General features: G+C 46.4%; 1 protein-coding gene across 3 annotated transcripts in view; it reads left to right on the forward strand.

The window, feature by feature from the left end:
• Positions 1-20,193, forward strand: part of CBL (Cbl proto-oncogene) — a 404,076-nt gene that overhangs the window by 183,600 nt on the left and 200,283 nt on the right. For all 3 annotated transcript variants that reach the window (XM_069224841.1, XM_069224840.1, XM_069224842.1), the window contains exon 6: positions 14,322-14,459. In XM_069224841.1, coding sequence (XP_069080942.1) covers positions 14,322-14,459 — 138 coding nt within the window. The remainder of the gene's footprint in view (positions 1-14,321; positions 14,460-20,193) is intronic.

Below are 20,193 nucleotides of genomic sequence, written 5' to 3' on the forward strand. Positions count from 1 at the left end.
TTGATTTGATGATCAGGTGAAGGTTCCATAAGGGTAACCGCCCTACTACCGTCCAACCGTCAGTCCAAGTCCTCTAAAGGCGAGAGGTTGGAATTTGTTAGTGGTGGGGATAGCGTTGTTGTGCTCAGTTAGCTTCTATGGTAGGGGTGGGTCCTATTTCTGTGATGCAAATGGCCTCTATTATCTTGGTAGAAAAGACCTAATGGGAGTAATGAGATGCCATCTTTGGCTACCCATCGAGGACTTAATCCCCGTAAAAAGTTTTCCACCAGTTTCGGAGATTTAAATGAGTACCACACAGTCTCCCATTAATGCTTTTTGGCTCCTACCCACCCATTTAACTCTCCTAACCATTTCTATGTCTTCAAATAGTGTGCCAATTATGCCAGGTTCCATTCGGGACCCTATCCAATTGAAGGATTTGTTTCTTAGTGCTGTCCAGGTTTCACGGTTCTCGCGGGGTATGATGGGAACATTCGCAAGAACCACTACATAAGGTGTAACTGCAGGGGGTAATTGTAAGATATTGCTCGGTGAAAGTGAGGTATCCAAAGGGGGATGAGACGTGTTAAAGGTCTCAAGACTTCTTTTGCTCATCTGCATTCGCATCGTTTGGTGTATGCTATTGGTGCGGCCTGGACATATACATTGCTCTACAGGAGGCTAGTTGGCTGAAGACAAAGTTTGTGTCTCCGTTACTGGACGTAGATTTGAGTCAGCTAGGCCATTCAATTGGGGGGTTGTAGAGATTGGATCGACCATTCTTGTCTTCACTAAATCAAGAATAGATGCCACATTATTTCCTATTTGGGTTAGGTGATTTAGAAGCATATCAATTGATGCTTTGAATGTAAGTTCTAATGCTTTAATCGTGTCCAGGGTGTTTGCTTGAATTTTTACAGAGGTTTCAGTTATTTTCCTTGGGAGCTTGTTTAGTATCAATTTTATTATGTATCTGTCCTATAGGCGGAAGGCTTGTATCGGGCTTGTTGCAGGGTTCAGCTATCAGAGGGCTTTTTGATCTTCCCCTTTGCAGTGGTCACGGCTTCCTTGTGCGTTTAGGTTGAGGGCGGGGGGAATCATCAACTTCTGATATAGACTCGTATACATATTGAATGCAGCCATTTTGAGTTTTATCCTGATTCCTAATTTCTATTACCTGTAATTGTGTGGAGTCAGGGTCTAAGTTTAGGGAGTTGTTATAACTGGGTATAGCCTCAATAGGGCTCCTTTGTAGTGATAACATTTCTTCTACATTTGTAATCTGTCTATAGCCCACATTGCCCCTGAGATGTACTTTAGTATTGATGTGTGCTCTTTGTGGGGTGGGGTATTTTTTTTGTATTTGATTGCTTCCTCTTACCCATATCTGGGACTTAAACCTTCGCTAGGATAGCCACAAAGGTACTTTGTTACACTTATTTTCTCACTAGCCCTCCGTTAATGCACTGAGCCAATAAATATTTTTTAAAAAAAATAAACAGAACAAAAATAACAAACGTTGGTGACAATATTAGTCAGACATAATGCTAATATTCAATTACCTTTAGTGAAGATACACTTTCTAACAATAATATTAAAAGGGTGGCCCAGTCCAGTCTCCTCTGGGGTCTGATGGGTGCAGACTTGGCCCGGGCGCACCCGTACGCGTCCCTCGAAGCGGGTGAAGAGAACCGATGATAAGCGCCTCCGGGCGCGAAATCACAGCAAGAGCGGCTTCCTGCCACTTATGAGTCTGGGGAGTGTAGTCTGCGATCCCCCAGGCCTCTCAAGGCGTCAGTGGTGGAGATGGTGGTTGAGAGTGACAGTGATTTTTGTTCTTTTTATAGAGTAGCCTTGGGTATTAGATATGGGGATGTGAAATTGTGGCAAGTTTATTTTGTTTGTGTCTGTTTAGGGTGTAAGGAGTACTGGTTTGGGGTGGTGATTGAGCATTTGTGTCATATTCTAATACTCTAATTGTTCAATGGATGAGAGTCGGGTGAATGAATGTTGCTGTGTTGGGGTGTTTGTTGTAGATGCTGGTGAATATTGAGAATTTTGGAATAAAGATGGTTGATTTGTATTACTGGTGTAGTCATGAGGGTGGGAGTGGGTGTGAAGGAAAGTATGAAGTGTGTATGATTTTGATGTGTTGGTGTGTGTTTTGTTTTTGAGGAATACTGAGGAGTTATTGATGTAGTGGTTTCCTGATAAGGATTTGTATGTCAGTTACTGCTGGTGATTGGTATTGGAATAGTAGAGAGGATGGTAATGTGTTTGGCGAAGAGTGTATGTGGTGTGTAAGAGGGGACGGACGAGTTATGAGTGTGTTAGATTAGATCACTGGAAGAGGTAATGTGTGGTGGAGCAGACTGTAAGGATTGTATAGTTGTATGTAATTGGTAAAAGGAGGAGAAGGAGGGTGTTGGTGGATAGTGTGGAAGGTTGAGTACAGGTTTCGTCATGATAAAAAGGGGTCTGTTAGGAGGTAGTAGAGGATGGAGCTGATGTTTTTTATGAACAGGGACTGTTTGTCTAGACACATTAAAGTTATGTATAATGTGGCTTTGTGTTATGTTGGTGAGTTGTGTTTTGTGTGAGAATGAAGATGCCATGGTGCTGTAGTTGTGGTAGAATTGTGAATGTGTGGTTTGTGGGGTTTCTCAGTGGGTTGGTAAGACATTGAAATCTGTATGAGGTTTGTTTGTGGTGTATGAGTACAATGCCTTTGCTGATATTTTGAGTGGATGTTGGAGTGTAGGAAGTTGGCTCTGTATGTGCTATTTCAAAGTAAGGAATAGCATGCACAGAGTCCAAGGGTTCCCCTTAGAGGTAAAATAGTGGTAAAAATAGATAATACTAATGCTCTATTTTGTGGTAGTGTGGTCGAGCAGTAGGCTTATCCAAGGAGTAGTGTTAAGCATTTGTTGTACATACACATAGACAATAAATGAGGTACACACACTCAGAGACAAATCCAGCCAATAGGTTTTTGTATAGAAAAATATCTTTTCTTAGTTTATTTTAAGAACCACAGGTTCAAATTCTACATGTAATATCTCATTCGAAAGGTATTGCAGGTAAGTACTTTAGGAACTTTAAAACATAAAACTTGCATGTATACTTTTCAAGTTATTGACAAATAGCTGTTTTAAAAGTGGACACTTAGTGCAATTTTCACAGTTCCTAGGGGAGGTAAGTTTTTGTTAGTTTTACCAGGTAAGTAAGACACTTACAGGGTTCAGTTCTTGGTCCAAGGTAGCCCACCGTTGGGGGTTCAGAGCAACCCCAAAGTTACCACACCAGCAGCTCAGGGCCGGTCAGGTGCAGAGTTCAAAGTGGTGCCCAAAACACATAGGCTAGAATGGAGAGAAGGGGGTGCCCCGGTTCCGGTCTGCTTGCAGGTAAGTACCCACGTCTTCGGAGGGCAGACCAGGGGGGTTTTGTAGGGCACCGGGGGGGACACAAGCCCACACAGAAATTTCACCCTCAGCAGCGCGGGGGCGGCCGGGTGCAGTGTAGAAACAGGCGTCGGGTTCGCAATGTTAGTCTATGAGAGATCTCGGGATCTCTTCAGCGCTGCAGGCAGGCAAGGGGGGGGATTCCTCGGGGAAACCTCCACTTGGGCAAGGGAGAGGGACTCCTGGGGGTCACTTCTCCAGTGAAAGTCCGGTCCTTCAGGTCCTGGGGGCTGCGGGTGCAGGCTCTCTCCCAGGCGTCGGGACTTTGGATTCAAAGAGTCGCGGTCAGGGGAAGCCTCGGGATTCCCTCTGCAGGCGGCGCTGTGGGGGCTCAGGGGGGACAGGTTTTGGTACTCACAGTATCAGAGTAGTCCTGGGGTCCCTCCTGAGGTGTTGGATCTCCACCAGCCGAGTCGGGGTCGCCGGGTGCAGTGTTGCAAGTCTCACGCTTCTTGCGGGGAGCTTGCAGGGTTCTTTCAAGGCTGCTGGAAACAAAGTTGCAGCCTTTCTTGGAGCAGGTCCGCTGTCCTCGGGAGTTTCTTGTCTTTTCGAAGCAGGGGCAGTCCTCAGAGGATGTCGAGGTCGCTGGTCCCTTTTGGAAGGCGTCGCTGGAGCAGGATCTTTGGAAGGCAGGAGACAGGCCGGTGAGTTTCTGGAGCCAAGGCAGTTGTCGTCTTCTGGTCTTCCTCTGCAGGGGTTTTCAGCTAGGCAGTCCTTCTTCTTGTAGTTTGCAGGAATCTAATTTTCTAGGGTTCAGGGTAGCCCTTAAATACTAAATTTAAGGGCGTGTTTAGGTCTGGGGGGTTAGTAGCCAATGGCTACTAGCCCTGAGGGTGGGTACACCCTCTTTGTGCCTCCTCCCAAGGGGAGGGGGTCACAATCCTAACCCTATTGGGGGAATCCTCCATCTGCAAGATGGAGGATTTCTAAAAGTCAGAGTCACCTCAGCTCAGGACACCTTAGGGGCTGTCCTGACTGGCCAGTGACTCCTCCTTGTTGCTTTCTTTGTTCGCTCCAGCCTTGCCGCCAAAAGTGGGGGCCGTGGCCGGAGGGGGCGGGCAACTCCACTAAGCTGGAGTGCCCTGCTGGGCTGTGACAAAGGGGTGAGCCTTTGAGGCTCACCGCCAGGTGTTACAGCTCCTGCCTGGGGGAGGTGTTAGCATCTCCACCCAGTGCAGGCTTTGTTACTGGCCTCAGAGTGACAAAGGCACTCTCCCCATGGGGCCAGCAACATGTCTCTGGTGTGGCAGGCTGCTGGAACTAGTCAGCCTACACAGACAGTCGGTTAAGTTTCAGGGTGCACCTCTAAGGTGCCCTCTGTGGTGTATTTTACAATAAAATGTACACTGGCATCAGTGTGCATTTATTGTGCTGAGAAGTTTGATACCAAACTTCCCAGTTTTCAGTGTAGCCATTATGGTGCTGTGGAGTTCGTGGTTGACAGACTCCCAGACCATATACTCTTATGGCTACCCTGCACTTACAATGTCTAAGGTTTTGTTTAGACACTGTAGGGGTACCATGCTCATGCACTGGTACCCTCACCTATGGTATAGTGCACCCTGCCTTAGGGCTGTAAGGCCTGCTAGAGGGGTGTCTTACCTATACTGCATAGGCAGTGAGAGGCTGGCATGGCACCCTGAGGGGAGTGCCATGTCGACTTACTCGTTTTGTCCTCACTAGCACACACAAGCTGGCAAGCAGTGTGTCTGTGCTGAGTGAGAGGTCTCCAGGGTGGCATAAGACATGCTGCAGCCCTTAGAGACCTTCCTTGGCATCAGGGCCCTTGGTACTAGAAGTACCAGTTACAAGGGACTTATCTGGATGCCAGGGTCTGCCAATTGTGGATACAAAAGTACAGGTTAGGGAAAGAACACTGGTGCTGGGGCCTGGTTAGCAGGCCTCAGCACACTTTCAATTGTAAACATAGCATCAGCAAAGGCAAAAAGTCAGGGGGCAACCATGCCAAGGAGGCATTTCCTTACACAACCCCCCCCCCAAACGAAAGAGGATGAGACTAACCTTTCCCAAGAGAGTCTTCATTTTCTAAGTGGAAGAACCTGGAAAGGCCATCTGCATTGGCATGGGCAGTCCCAGGTCTGTGTTCCACTATAAAGTCCATTCCCTGTAGGGAGATGGACCACCTCAACAGTTTAGGATTTTCACCTTTCATTTGCATCAGCCATTTGAGAGGTCTGTGGTCAGTTTGAACTAGGAAGTGAGTCCCAAAGAGGTATGGTCTCAGCTTCTTCAGGGACCAAACCACAGCAAAGGCCTCCCTCTCAATGGCACTCCAACGCTGCTCCCTGGGGAGTAACCTCCTGCTAATGAAAGCAACAGGCTGGTCAAGGCCATCATCATTTGTTTGGGACAAAACTGCCCCTATCCCATGTTCAGAGGCATCAGTCTGCACAATGAACTGCTTAGAATAATCTGGAGCTTTTAGAACTGGTGCTGAGCACATTGCTTGTTTCAGGGTGTCAAAGGCCTGTTGGCATTCCACAGTCCAGTTCACTTTCTTGGGCATTTTCTTGGAGGTGAGTTCAGTGAGGGCTGTCACAATGGATCCATATCCCTTCACAAACCTCCTGTAATACCCAGTCAAGCCAAGGAATGCCCTGATTTGAGTCTGGGTTTTTGGAGCTACCCAGTCCAGAATAGTCTGGATCTTGGGTTGGAGTGGCTGAACTTGGCCTCCACCTACAAGGTGGCCCAAGTAAACCACAGTTCCCTGCCCTATCTGGCATTTGGATGCCTTGATAGAGAGGCCTGCAGATTGCAGAGCCTTCAAAACCTTCTTCAGGTGGACCAGGTGATCCTGCCAGGTGGAGCTAAAGACAGCAATATCATCAAGATAAGCTGTGCTAAAGGACTCCAAGCCAGCAAGGACTTGATTCACCAACCTTTGGAAGGTGGCAGGGGCATTCTTTAAACCAAAGGGCATAACAGTAAACTGATAATGCCCATCAGGTGTGGAGAATGCTGTTTTCTCTTTTGCTCCAGGTGCCATTTTTATTTGCCAGTACCCTGCTGTCAAGTCAAAGGTACTTAAGAATTTGGCAGCACCTAATTTATCTATGAGCTCATCAGCTCTTGGAATTGGATGAGCATCTGTCTTGGTGACAGAATTGAGCCCTCTGTAGTCCACACAAAACCTCATCTCTTTCTTTCCATCTTTGGTGTGAGGTTTGGGGACTAAGACCACTGGGCTAGCCCAGGGGCTGTCAGAGCGCTCAATGACTCCCAATTCCAGCATCTTGTGGACTTCCACCTTGATGCTTTCCTTAACATGGTCAGACTGTCTAAAGATTTTGTTTTTGACAGGCATGCTGTCTCCTGTGTCCACATCATGGGTGCACAGGTGTGTCTGACCAGGGGTTAAGGAGAAGAGTTCAGGAAACTGTTGTAGGACTCTCCTACAATCAGCTTGCTGTTGGCCAGAGAGGGTGTCTGAGTAGATCACTCCATCTACTGTGCCATCTTTTGGGTCTGATGACAGAAGATCAGGGAGAGGTTCACTCTCTGCCTCCTGATCCTCATCTGTTACCATCAACAGATTCACATCAGCCCTGTCATGGAAGAGTTTAAGGCGGTTCACATGGATCACCCTCTTGGGGCTCCTGCTTGTGCCCAGGTCCACCAAGTAGGTGACCTGACTCTTCCTTTCTAGCACTGGGTAAGGGCCACTCCATTTGTCCTGGAGTGCCCTGGGAGCCACAGGCTCCAGAACCCAGACTTTCTGCCCTGGTTGGAACTCAACCAGTGCAGCCTTTTGGTCATACCAAAACTTCTGGAGCTGTTGGCTGGCCTCAAGGTTTTTGGTTGCCTTTTCCATGTACTCTGCCATTCTAGAGCGAAGGCCAAGTACATAGTCCACTATGTCCTGTTTAGGCTCATGGAGAGGTCTCTCCCAGCCTTCGTTAACAAGGGCAAGTGGTCCCCTTACAGGATGACCAAACAGAAGTTCAAAGGGTGAGAACCCTACTCCCTTCTGTGGTACCTCCCTGTAAGCGAAAAGCAGACATGGCAGGAGGACATCCCATCTCCCTTTGAGTTTTTCTGGGAGCCCCATGATCATGCCCTTTAATGTCTTGTTGAATCTCTCAACTAAGCCATTAGTTTGTGGATGGTAAGGTGTAGTGAATTTATAAGTCACTCCACACTCATTCCACATATGTTTCAGGTATGCTGACATGAAGTTGGTACCTCTGTCAGACACCACCTCCTTAGGAAAACCCACTCTGGTAAAGATACCAATGAGGGCCTTGGCTACTGCAGGGGCAGTAGTCGACCTAAGGGGAATAGCTTCAGGATACCTGGTAGCATGATCCACTACTACCAGGATATACATATTTCCTGAGGCTGTGGGAGGTTCTAGTGGACCAACTATGTCCACACCCACTCTTTCAAAGGGAACCCCCACCACTGGAAGTGGAATGAGGGGGGCCTTTGGATGCCCACCTGTCTTACCACTGGCTTGACAGGTGGGGCAGGAGAGGCAAAACTCCTTAACCATGTTGGACATATTGGGCCAGTAGAAGTGGTTGACTAGCCTCTCCCACGTCTTGGTTTGTCCCAAATGTCCAGCAAGGGGAATGTCATGGGCCAATGTTAGGATGAACTCTCTGAACAGCTGAGGCACTACCACTCTCCTAGTGGCACCAGGTTTGGGGTCTCTGGCCTCAGTGTACAGGAGTCCATCTTCCCAATAGACCCTATGTGTTCCATTTTTCTTGCCCTTGGACTCTTCAGCAGCTTGCTGCCTAAGGCCTTCAAGAGAGGGACAGGTTTCTTGTCCCTTACACAGCTCCTCCCTTGAGGGTCCCCCTGGGCCTAAGAGCTCAACCTGATAAGGTTCAAGCTCCAAAGGCTCAGTTCCCTCAGAGGGCAGAACTTCTTCCTGAGAAGAGAGGTTCCCTTTCTTTTGCTGTGTTGCAGTTGGTTTCCCAACTGACTTTCCTTTCCTCTTGGTAGGCTGGGCCATTCTTCCAGACTCCAGCTCTACTTGTTCACCCTGTGCCTTGCATTGTGCTCTTGTTTTCACACACACCAGTTCAGGGATACCCAGCATTGCTGCATGGGTTTTTAGTTCTACCTCAGCCCATGCTGAGGACTCCAGGTCATTTCCAAGCAGACAGTCCACTGGGATATTTGAGGAGACCACCACCTGTTTCAGGCCATTGACCCCTCCCCATTCTAAAGTAACCATTGCCATGGGATGTACTTTTCTCTGATTGTCAGCGTTGGTGACTGTGTAAGTTTTTCCAGTCAGGTATTGGCCAGGGGAAACCAGTTTCTCTGTCACCATGGTGACACTGGCACCTGTATCCCTCAGGCCCTCTATTCTAGTCCCATTAATTAAGAGTTGCTGTCTGTATTTTTGCATGTTAGGCGGCCAGACAGCTAGTGTGGCTAAATCCACCCCACCCTCAGAAACTAGAGTAGCTTCAGTGTGGACCCTGATTTGCTCTGGGCACACTGTTGATCCCACTTGGAGACTAGCCATACCAGTGTTACCTGGATGGGAGTTTGGAGTGGAACCTTTCTTGGGACAGGCCTTGTCTCCAGTTTGGTGTCCATGCTGTTTACAGCTATGACACCAGGCCTTTTTGGGATCAAAGTTTTTACCCTTGTACCCATTGTTTTGTGAAGAGGCTCTGGGCCCACCCTCCTGTGCAGGTTTTTGGGGGCCTGTAGAAGACTCTTTACTATTTTTAGTTTTGGTTGTCTCATCACCCTTCCCCTGGGGAGTCTTTGTGACCCCTTTCTTTTGGTCACCCCCTGTTGAAGTCTTGGACACCCTTGTCTTGACCCAATGGTCCGCCTTCTTTCCCAATTCTTGGGGAGAAATTGGTCCTAGGTCTACCAGATGCTGATGCAGTTTATCATTGAAACAATTACTTAACAGGTGTTCTTTCACAAATAAATTGTACAGCCCATCATAATTACTTACACCACTGCCTTGAATCCAACCATCTAGTGTTTTCACGGAGTAGTCTACAAAGTCAACCCAGGTCTGGCTCGAGGATTTTTGAGCCCCCCTGAATCTAATCCTATACTCCTCAGTGGAGAATCCAAAGCCCTCAATCAGGGTACCCTTCATGAGGTCATAAGATTCTGCATCTTGTCCAGAGAGTGTGAGGAGTCTATCCCTACACTTTCCTGTGAACATTTCCCAAAGGAGAGCACCCCAGTGAGATCTGTTCACTTTTCTGGTTACACAAGCCCTCTCAAAAGCTGTGAACCATTTGGTGATGTCATCACCATCTTCATATTTAGTTACAATCCCTTTGGGGATTTTCAACATGTCAGGAGAATCTCTGACCCTATTTATGTTGCTGCCACCATTGATGGGTCCTAGGCCCATCTCTTGTCTTTCCCTCTCTATGGCTAGGATCAGTCTTTCCAAAGCCAATCTTTTGGCCATCCTGGCTAACTGGATGTCCTCTTCACTGGGGTTATCCTCAGTGATTTCAGAGGTGTTGGTCTCTCCTGTGAGGGAACCAGCATCTCTGACTATTATTTTTGGAGTCCGGGTTTGAGGGACCCTGTTCTCCCTAGATAGGACTGGTAGGGGGGAATTTTCCTCCTGGTCACTATCCTCTTCCTCTGAGTTGCCACCCTCAGAGGGGTTGGCCTTTTCAAACTCTGCCAAAAGCTCCTGGAGCTGTATTTTGGTAGGTTTGGGGCCCATTGTTATTTTCTTTATTTTACAGAGTGACCTTAGCTCCCTCATCTTAAGATGGAGGTAAGGTGTGGTGTCGAGTTCCACCACAGTCACATCTGTGCTAGACATTTTGCTTCTAAAAGTTGGAATACTTTTTAAGAATCTACAACTGGTTCTAGAATCTAATTCAAACTTTTACAAACTTTTAAACTCTAAAAGAAATGCTAAACAGGATCTAACACAAGGCCCTAGCAGGTCTTTTAAGAATTTAGAAAACTTTTCAAATTGCAAAAATCAATTTCTAATGACAATTTTGGAATTTGTCGTGTGATCAGGTATTGGCTGAGTAGTCCAGCAAATGCAAAGTCTTGTACCCCACCGCTGATCCACCAATGTAGGAAGTTGGCTCTGTATGTGCTATTTCAAAGTAAGGAATAGCATGCACAGAGTCCAAGGGTTCCCCTTAGAGGTAAAATAGTGGTAAAAATAGATAATACTAATGCTCTATTTTGTGGTAGTGTGGTCGAGCAGTAGGCTTATCCAAGGAGTAGTGTTAAGCATTTGTTGTACATACACATAGACAATAAATGTGGTACACACACTCAGAGACAAATCCAGCCAATAGGTTTTTGTATAGAAAAATATATTTTCTTAGTTTATTTTAAGAACCACACTTTCAAATTCTACATGTAATATCTCATTCGAAAGGTATTGCAGGTAAGTACTTTAGGAACTTTAAATCATAAAACTTGCATGTATACTTTTCAAGTTATTGACAAATAGCTGTTTTAAAAGTGGACACTTAGTGCAATTTTCACAGTTCCTAGGGGAGGTAAGTTTTTGTTAGTTTTACCAGGTAAGTAAGACACTTACAGGGTTCAGTTCTTGGTCCAAGGTAGCCCACCGTTGGGGGTTCAGAGCAACCCCAAAGTTACCACACCAGCAGCTCAGGGCCGGTCAGGTGCAGAGTTCAAAGTGGTGCCCAAAACACATAGGCTAGAATGGAGAGAAGGGGGTGCCCCGGTTCCGGTCTGCTTGCAGGTAAGTACCCACGTCTTCGGAGGGCAGACCAGGGGGGTTTTGTAGGGCACCGGGGGGGACACAAGCCCACACAGAAATTTCACCCTCAGCAGCGCGGGGGCGGCCGGGTGCAGTGTAGAAACAGGCGTCGGGTTCGCAATGTTAGTCTATGAGAGATCTCGGGATCTCTTCAGCGCTGCAGGCAGGCAAGGGGGGGGATTCCTCGGGGAAACCTCCACTTGGGCAAGGGAGAGGGACTCCTGGGGGTCACTTCTCCAGTGAAAGTCCGGTCCTTCAGGTCCTGGGGGCTGCGGGTGCAGGCTCTCTCCCAGGCGTCGGGACTTTGGATTCAAAGAGTCACGGTCAGGGGAAGCCTCGGGATTCCCTCTGCAGGCGGCGCTGTGGGGGCTCAGGGGGGACAGGTTTTGGTACTCACAGTATCAGAGTAGTCCTGGGGTCCCTCCTGAGGTGTTGGATCTCCACCAGCCGAGTCGGGGTCGCCGGGTGCAGTGTTGCAAGTCTCACGCTTCTTGCGGGGAGCTTGCAGGGTTCTTTCAAGGCTGCTGGAAACAAAGTTGCAGCCTTTCTTGGAGCAGGTCCGCTGTCCTCGGGAGTTTCTTGTCTTTTCGAAGCAGGGGCAGTCCTCAGAGGATGTCGAGGTCGCTGGTCCCTTTTGGAAGGCGTCGCTGGAGCAGGATCTTTGGAAGGCAGGAGACAGGCCGGTGAGTTTCTGGAGCCAAGGCAGTTGTCTTCTGGTCTTCCTCTGCAGGGGTTTTCAGCTAGGCAGTCCTTCTTCTTGTAGTTTGCAGGAATCTAATTTTCTAGGGTTCAGGGTAGCCCTTAAATACTAAATTTAAGGGCGTGTTTAGGTCTGGGGGGTTAGTAGCCAATGGCTACTAGCCCTGAGGGTGGGTACACCCTCTTTGTGCCTCCTCCCAAGGGGAGGGGGTCACAATCCTAACCCTATTGGGGGAATCCTCCATCTGCAAGATGGAGGATTTCTAAAAGTCAGAGTCACCTCAGCTCAGGACACCTTAGGGGCTGTCCTGACTGGCCAGTGACTCCTCCTTGTTGCTTTCTTTGTTCCCTCCAGCCTTGCCGCCAAAAGTGGGGGCCGTGGCCGGAGGGGGCGGGCAACTCCACTAAGCTGGAGTGCCCTGCTGGGCTGTTACAAAGGGGTGAGCCTTTGAGGCTCACCGCCAGGTGTTACAGCTCCTGCCTGGGGGAGGTGTTAGCATCTCCACCCAGTGCAGGCTTTGTTACTGGCCTCAGAGTGACAAAGGCACTCTCCCCATGGGGCCAGCAACATGTCTCTGGTGTGGCAGGCTGCTGGAACTAGTCAGCCTACACAGACAGTCGGTTAAGTTTCAGGGGGCACCTCTAAGGTGCCCTCTGTGGTGTATTTTACAATAAAATGTACACTGGCATCAGTGTGCATTTATTGTGCTGAGAAGTTTGATACCAAACTTCCCAGTTTTCAGTGTAGCCATTATGGTGCTGTGGAGTTCGTGATTGACAGACTCCCAGACCATATACTCTTATGGCTACCCTGCACTTACAATGTCTAAGGTTTTGTTTAGACACTGTAGGGGTACCATGCTCATGCACTGGTACCCTCACCTATGGTATAGTGCACCCTGCCTTAGGGCTGTAAGGCCTGCTAGAGGGGTGTCTTACCTATACTGCATAGGCAGTGAGAGGCTGGCATGGCACCCTGAGGGGAGTGCCATGTCGACTTACTCGTTTTGTCCTCACTAGCACACACAAGCTGGCAAGCAGTGTGTCTGTGCTGAGTGAGAGGTCTCCAGGGTGGCATAAGACATGCTGCAGCCCTTAGAGACCTTCCTTGGCATCAGGGCCCTTGGTACTAGAAGTACCAGTTACAAGGGACTTATCTGGATGCCAGGGTCTGCCAATTGTGGATACAAAAGTACAGGTTAGGGAAAGAACACTGGTGCTGGGGCCTGGTTAGCAGGCCTCAGCACACTTTCAATTGTAAACATAGCATCAGCAAAGGCAAAAAGTCAGGGGGCAACCATGCCAAGGAGGCATTTCCTTACATGGAGGATGTGGAGTGATTATGTTGGTAGCTGGTAAAGGTGAAACTGGGCAGTATCTCTGGCCTTAAGCCCAACCCTGCCCAAACAGGCAACTGCCCTTGTCCTCTCCACCCTTCGCCTCAACTCCCGGGCTGAAATATTCTGAACCCTAGGCTTAAATAGCTCTATTAGCTAATGGAGCCCTAGCCCCCACCCCTAACCAATCAAAATCATAACCCTAAACTCTAGAGCCATTAGGAGACATTGCCCTTTTAACAATCACAACCCTAGTCTTAACAGCCAGTCAAACAAAAACCCTAAGCACTAAGTTCAATAGGAAGCCTAGCCCTAGTAGCCAATCAGAAACCCAGCCCGATCAGCCATTCACAATTCAAACCCTAACCCCTTAATCTAGTAGAAATACCAGCCCTATCAACCAATCACAGCAACAGATGCAACAACCAGTAGAAACGTACATGCGGGGTGAAAGACCTTAAGCTCAGGCTGCTGTTGCAGGGGATAGGGAGTTGCTCCTTTCGGAATCTCCTTGGATACAGACAGGCACCACAAACACTTCCTAGCTACTGGATTCTACTTTTCATGTAATGGACAATTTTGAAACCACTCAAATACTACTTTTCGTGCACTTAAACTAATCACTTTTTCCTGCCAAAAACGAGTGCTGCATACTCTTTCCAAGCACAGTTTAAACCACAGAGCAGATTAAACAACCCCCTAAATATACTCTGGTTAACGCAGTCTTTGTGAAAAAACTAGGAGGGAAATTCATACAGTCACGGGTAAAACAAAAACAGCAGTTTAAATGTACCAGGTTTGCAGATAAATTAGATAGATTAGAGGTAAATTCAGACAGTCACAGGTAGAACAAAACAGCAGTTTAAAATACCAAGTTTGTTGAAAAACAGAGAGCAAAATGTAAACAGACATGGGTACGGAAAAAGCACACCCTACTTTTGGTTGTATGTTACTGTTACCTTTTGGATCATAAGAATACTGTTAATAACTTAGTTTTCAGCATTCACTGAGCATTTTCTTGCTAACGTGCTTTTAAGAGAGCTTTCAGGACATGCCACATCATAAGTGCAATATATTGTTCACTGACAACCTTTTAAATTTGCTATTTATCCACAGCTATATCTTTCGCCTGAGTTGTACACGGCTTGGCCAATGGGCCATTGGCTATGTGACGGCTGACGGAAATATTCTGCAGACTATCCCTCACAACAAACCTCTCTTCCAGGCTTTAATTGATGGCTTCAGGGAAGGCTTGTAAGTAGACTACAGAGAATTCTCTTCAGCTAATGCCGCTTCATCTTCATTCTCCCTGATCTCACACTCCTTTACCCTCCCATTTCCCCCTTCAGAGGCATATCCAGGTAAGAGCTTACTGCTGTGTTAATGTTAGCATGGAACCCACATTACTGACTGATTCATTCAGTATGTGGCTTTTAATTGCGTTACTTTTTTTAGGTTTTTATTTCCCATTTAAACTGGTGTGGAATTTTTAAAAAGTACTAATTGTATAATTGACAGGATACTTCAGGAATCTAATTATTCTGGAAAAAAACACGTCTCCATTTTGATGTCAGCGGCATGACAAATTATGACAGCTTTCTCATTATATCATAGGTAATAGCTTGCCTGATATGGCTATGTGCAGTTTATGTGCATTTTATGTGCATATGATGGCATATTATCAGGGCTTGAATTCTAGCTAGCCAGTGATTTTGGCACGTTTCTCCAAGTCTACATGCAGGGCTTGGAAGTAGGTGAGAAGCAATAGTTTCCTGTTTGGAATGCCGTATGTGAATGTGAACACTGACAACTTCCATGTTTAAGAGAAATTTCTCGCCAATCTCTTACCACATTGTAAGAGGTTGGAAACTTGCCTGGCAAGGGCAGAAGTAAAACGTTTCCTAGTGTAGGAAGAAAAGTGGCTTAATGGAAAACCAAGTTGAGATTGCTCAGTACATTTTTGAGTGAGAAAATATGCAAGTGTGTATTTGCTCATGCAAAATGAGATGTGCAAAAGTTAGCTAGCAAGCACGGTTTTCAGGTCTCCTTCTGAAAACTCTTGTGAATTAATGTGTTCAGTTGATACCAGTGCCAGGTCAAATGGCTGAGAATGCTCTTTTATGATTTTCTTTAAGTGGGCACCTAATTTATTTTTGTGTTGCCCAATATGGTTTTACACTGATAATCCATCCTTGGTTTTGAATATTAATATGCATTAAACCTATTTTACTATGATATTAGATGAATGGTATCTAAACTTGCATGATATTTTAGCAGTTTTTTAAGTTGTAACTTTGTTGGTGTACATTTTAAAATAAATTACCAACCTTGCTTTCAGGCTTTTGCATGTGTTTGCAGAAAATCAAGGACACTTTGGCATTATAAGTAGCTTCAAGCTATTAAATGTTACAAACAGGTGTATAAATACACTTAGTTTTCTGCAGTTTCCTTCATGTGCTCACCCAAATACTAAAGTCTTTGCATTAATGAACAATGCAGACGTTCAGACAACCTATACATAAGGATAACAATCTCATCTTAGTTGAATACCATCTGAAAACCCCTCTGCTGTGGCACTGTAAACTTGAAGACAAAGGGCTTTTGCTAGGGGGAGATTGGGCATGTGCAAACTTGTCCTCGGCCCGAAACATCTGTAGGGCGCCTGGTGAAAGGAATTCTGCACTCCTAATTTAAATTGCCCCTCACTTCACTTTTTTTTTCTTTTTTAAAATTTTTTTTTACATGAAGTTGAAATGCTGTGATTACATGGATGTAACATTGGCTTTAATGGAGTTGATGAAAACCCTGGCATCAAAGAAATAACATTGTGGGTTCACTGGATATCTTCCTTCTTTAGCATAGGTTTTGGGGTACAGGCTGGCCAGTGGTGGTGTGACCTTTTTGTATAGACCCTGATCATCAGTAAAGACACCCCCCCTCAAAACATTTTTTTATAAAATAAGTACAGGAATCCTCTGTGGTTTCAGTGTCTCGGGTTTTTGCTTGAAAAATGTATGCAGATCTCCAGAGAGTTTAAATTCAGCCAGAAGTGTTTTGGTTGGGGGTGAAAGCTGTGGGTCCGTCACTTTCCTCCAAACCACTGTTTAAGGGTTCAATCCCTTCAAACAAGTACCCCAAAAAAGTCCTGCATTAGCATTGATGTGAGGTGAAGTGTTCAGGTAATAATGTGTACTCTCCCTCTAAGTCCAAATCTGTCTTGAATTGTGTACCCTTTCTGGCAGTTGAACCCTAAAACCTTCTCTTAAACAAAGCTGCTACACCCAGTCTACTTAAGAGGGGTGTGGAGGTGAGCACACTGTTTGCTAGTTTTGTACACATTGTTTTCTACAGAACTGGAGAGAAATTAACTTGTTTTACTGCTTTGCACACATTTGCCATCTAATGTTTGGTGCAGATGTTGCAATTTGTTTTTCTTCAAAGCAGACGTTTTGGTTTTGGGGTGACTCATAATCCCTATCTTAAAACTTGAAATGCACTAGGACATACACTCCATCTCAGATTGTTTTTTCCCCCAACATCAGGCTCCAAAAACTTTAAGAGCTCCAGAACCATTGCACTATAGAATGGAAATCTAAATTTGGCAAACTGGAATTCACACTTGCAAAATGAGACTTCATGTCACTGTGGAATGCTTCGGGAATCTAATCGGCCCAAAAGTTGTGAGAAAATTGGATGACTCTGACTTGTTGGATGCTGAAATAAGGGGAATATACCGTTCTATTTTTTCCAAAATGTAATAAGTTTCCAGGTGGGACCAACATAGGGCTATTCTTTGGAGGATCTATGAGGAATTGTCCTGGTCTGCTGCTTCGGCCTTCATGTGAAAAAATACCATTTGGTATCTAAGGGAAAGACGATGAGTGCACTATGGAATGCTTAAACTTTCCTGAGCCATTGACCACAGCCAGTGTCTAACAAATGTATCTTGTTGGAGAAGGACCCTTCAGTTTTCCAGGGGCTGTGGGAGCGAATTCCATAGTACTTTTCCTCTAATTTCCTTCTCCAGAGACCGTGGTGGAGTTCACACTAGAACAAAAACTACACCTTGGCTTCCCCAGTAGACCTCTTAAGAGGAATTTTCCTTTGAGATTCCCCATTGAAGTGATATTGGCTCCAGGGCAGGGACATTTTCAAGAGGGACTAGACTCACTGCCAGAACCGCCTCTGAGACAACCTTGATAGTCTGCAGCAACCACTGATTCAGAGCAGTCCCACCGGCCTTGATACCAAGTGACCCAGCTCCACCAGAAGACCAAGCAGAGCAGCCTGACATCAGGCATAGGTGAATTTGCATAGTCCATGTGACAGAACACATATGAACTCATCCACCACACACTACACCTCTATGCCAACCCCATGCCAAAAAGCAGTGACTCACATTTGAAGAGTCATCATCTGGAGAACTCTGAACCTTCACAATCTCTAAAAAGATTAAGACATGGCTGCAAAGTCCTCCACCAGCTTAGTCACATGTATAGTCCATGTCCCCTTTACAACAGGTTCAGAGCCTGATTCTGCAGTGGGTTTTCTAAACTCCTACAATGAGCAGGTTCATCAGATTGAGACAACGCTTATCAAGATTTACAGTATTAATTCCTCCAAGATTAGCATTCCTTAGAATGGTACCCAGTGAGCCGCCTTCTTATGAGTGCACATCCTACTATGCAGTAATCCAGCATGCAACAGACCACCCCATGGTCAAACACCATGCAGTTGAGGAAGTGTGCGGCTTTCTTATCAAGATGCTCTTGAAACTTTAATCAGTACAGTACTTGCTAATGCTGAAAAACACCTTCCCAATAACTACAAAAAAGACTGGAAAGAGTTCATCTTGATGGGGGAGCTATCTCTAACTGCAACATCCATTATACCTTGCATAAACCGCTCTAGCATTCTCCTGTGAATGCATGCCTAGCTAAGCTCTCATTTCCAACCAGATGTCTGGCAGCACCCAAATGTGCATTTTAATGACTGCATCGGTTTGGCTCTTGTAATATATTTGTAAGGTGATGGTGGTAAGCACCCACCTGAAGCAGCTTTTTGCATCCCTGTAGTTGTCACAAGAGGTCAACCTTATGTCCTTTGGAGTCCACTCATTTGCCCTGGGCACAAGAGGGGAGAGCATGTCTTGTCCTTTAGGGCTCTTCTCAGGTCTCACAGCAGGTGCAGTCCTCTTCTGATCTTCAACAGGTCCAGAAGTATTCTGAGGTGGGTGTCTGGAGATGCCACATTTAAACCTGGCATGCACTAGTGGGTGGGAATGACTCCTGAGGATGCCCTAACCAGTCAGAGGTTCCCAGGGCTAACTCTATCCACTTTGGTCATTATTCAAGATGGCCAAAGTCTTCGGCCACAGTGTGGGGCGTGTACTACGGTCACCGTAGCGTCCTCCCACATCTAACACTAAAATCCAGTTTGCGGCAGTCCCTGTACCTATACCGACCTCAGATAGGAAATTGGCTAGGGCTCTTCTTTTGCACCCCCCCACCACCCACCCCTTTGCCTGACCAAACATGCCACAATCACAGTGGGTCTCTTTTAGGCACAATGATTGCATCCCCCGGTAGCATGCGATTTACATGCCCTGGCAACGCTAAGTACCTTATAATAGGTGCTTATGAGTAATTAAATGTGCCGATCAGGAGTATACCAAGTTTATCACGTTGAAAGGAGAAGCACAAGCCCTTTACCACTAGTTAGCAGAGGTAAAGTGCTTAGAGTGCTATAGTTGGCAAAACAAAATCATTGGGATGACCCTGGAGAAAGGGCAAATTTCCAACAGCCTTCACGTAGATTCAGTGCTCAAGAAGATCAAGAAAGGAAACTGACATACCTAAAGCAGAGAAGGATTCAAAACACAGCCGCAGGATCAGTGTTTTGAAGGCATCACGTGCGAGCTGGAGCCAGATCAGCCACTATATCTCAACACCGTCATTACTAACATCCACATTCCTTTCAGGAGGGTCAGTCATTCAAGCCCTACTTGAAGGAGGCTTCGGGGGCAACAGAAGTGCCTAAAGAAAGGGTCTCTGGTTTAACTCTTATCATGCAATAACCATTGGCAAGTTTACATTTTTTATTCTTGCCTATGGCTACTCACTAGAGTTTCATAACACCCAACAAAGATTTCACCACACCACAGTATCCAATCGAGACACCAAAGGCAGCTGCAAGAGGAAGTGTTACAAAATAGTAACGGTTGAATGCTTGAATTAATCTCAGCCACTGGTAATTACTCTGGGCCACTTTCCGGTCCATCGTTGTTTTGATCACCATGCTACCTCAGTTTGGGCCTAGCCATATGTATATTAGTCTTCACCCTGCTCCAGTGGGAACAGTCCAGTCTGGTCTGCCAGCCTGGCCCTCCCTGAACAGTAACCAAAGCCACCCAGGACTGCTCCGCCCTTAGAAGGGCTAATCAGCCAAGTATAGGAAGTGCTGGCATTAATCCACAAGGGAGTGACGGAACCAGTTTACCACCCCAGCAGGGCAAGGCATTCACTCTGTATTTCTAATTTCCAAAAAAGAAGGGACGCAGGTCTGTCCTCCACCTCTGGCTGCTCAACCACTTCAACACCTCAGGGGACTTCAAAATTACAAGACATTCCACTTCTCTGCACTGGGGACTACTTGACAGACCTCAGCCACAAGGAGCCCACTTCCACATGTCCACCCACCTGACCTGCCACCAATATCTCCATTTTTGTGAAAGCCCTAACCTTTTCGGTCTGAACAGGCCCATGAGTGGTCACAAAATGTCTGGCAGTGGTTAAATCAACACTATTCAGGTTGTTCCTCAGCTTGATGATAGCCAGATAAATCACAGAATTTCTCACACTCAACAATAAATATATTTCCTACACATGTTAGGGTTCAGTGTTAATGCAAAAAAATATCCTCTCTGTCCCTATCCACTGGAGCTGTTCTTCGAAGCCATAACTTACATGGTTGCAGGCAAAACCTACCC

Source organism: Pleurodeles waltl, chromosome 3_1, assembly GCF_031143425.1.
Source record: "Pleurodeles waltl isolate 20211129_DDA chromosome 3_1, aPleWal1.hap1.20221129, whole genome shotgun sequence".
NCBI lineage: Eukaryota > Metazoa > Chordata > Amphibia > Caudata > Salamandridae > Pleurodeles > Pleurodeles waltl.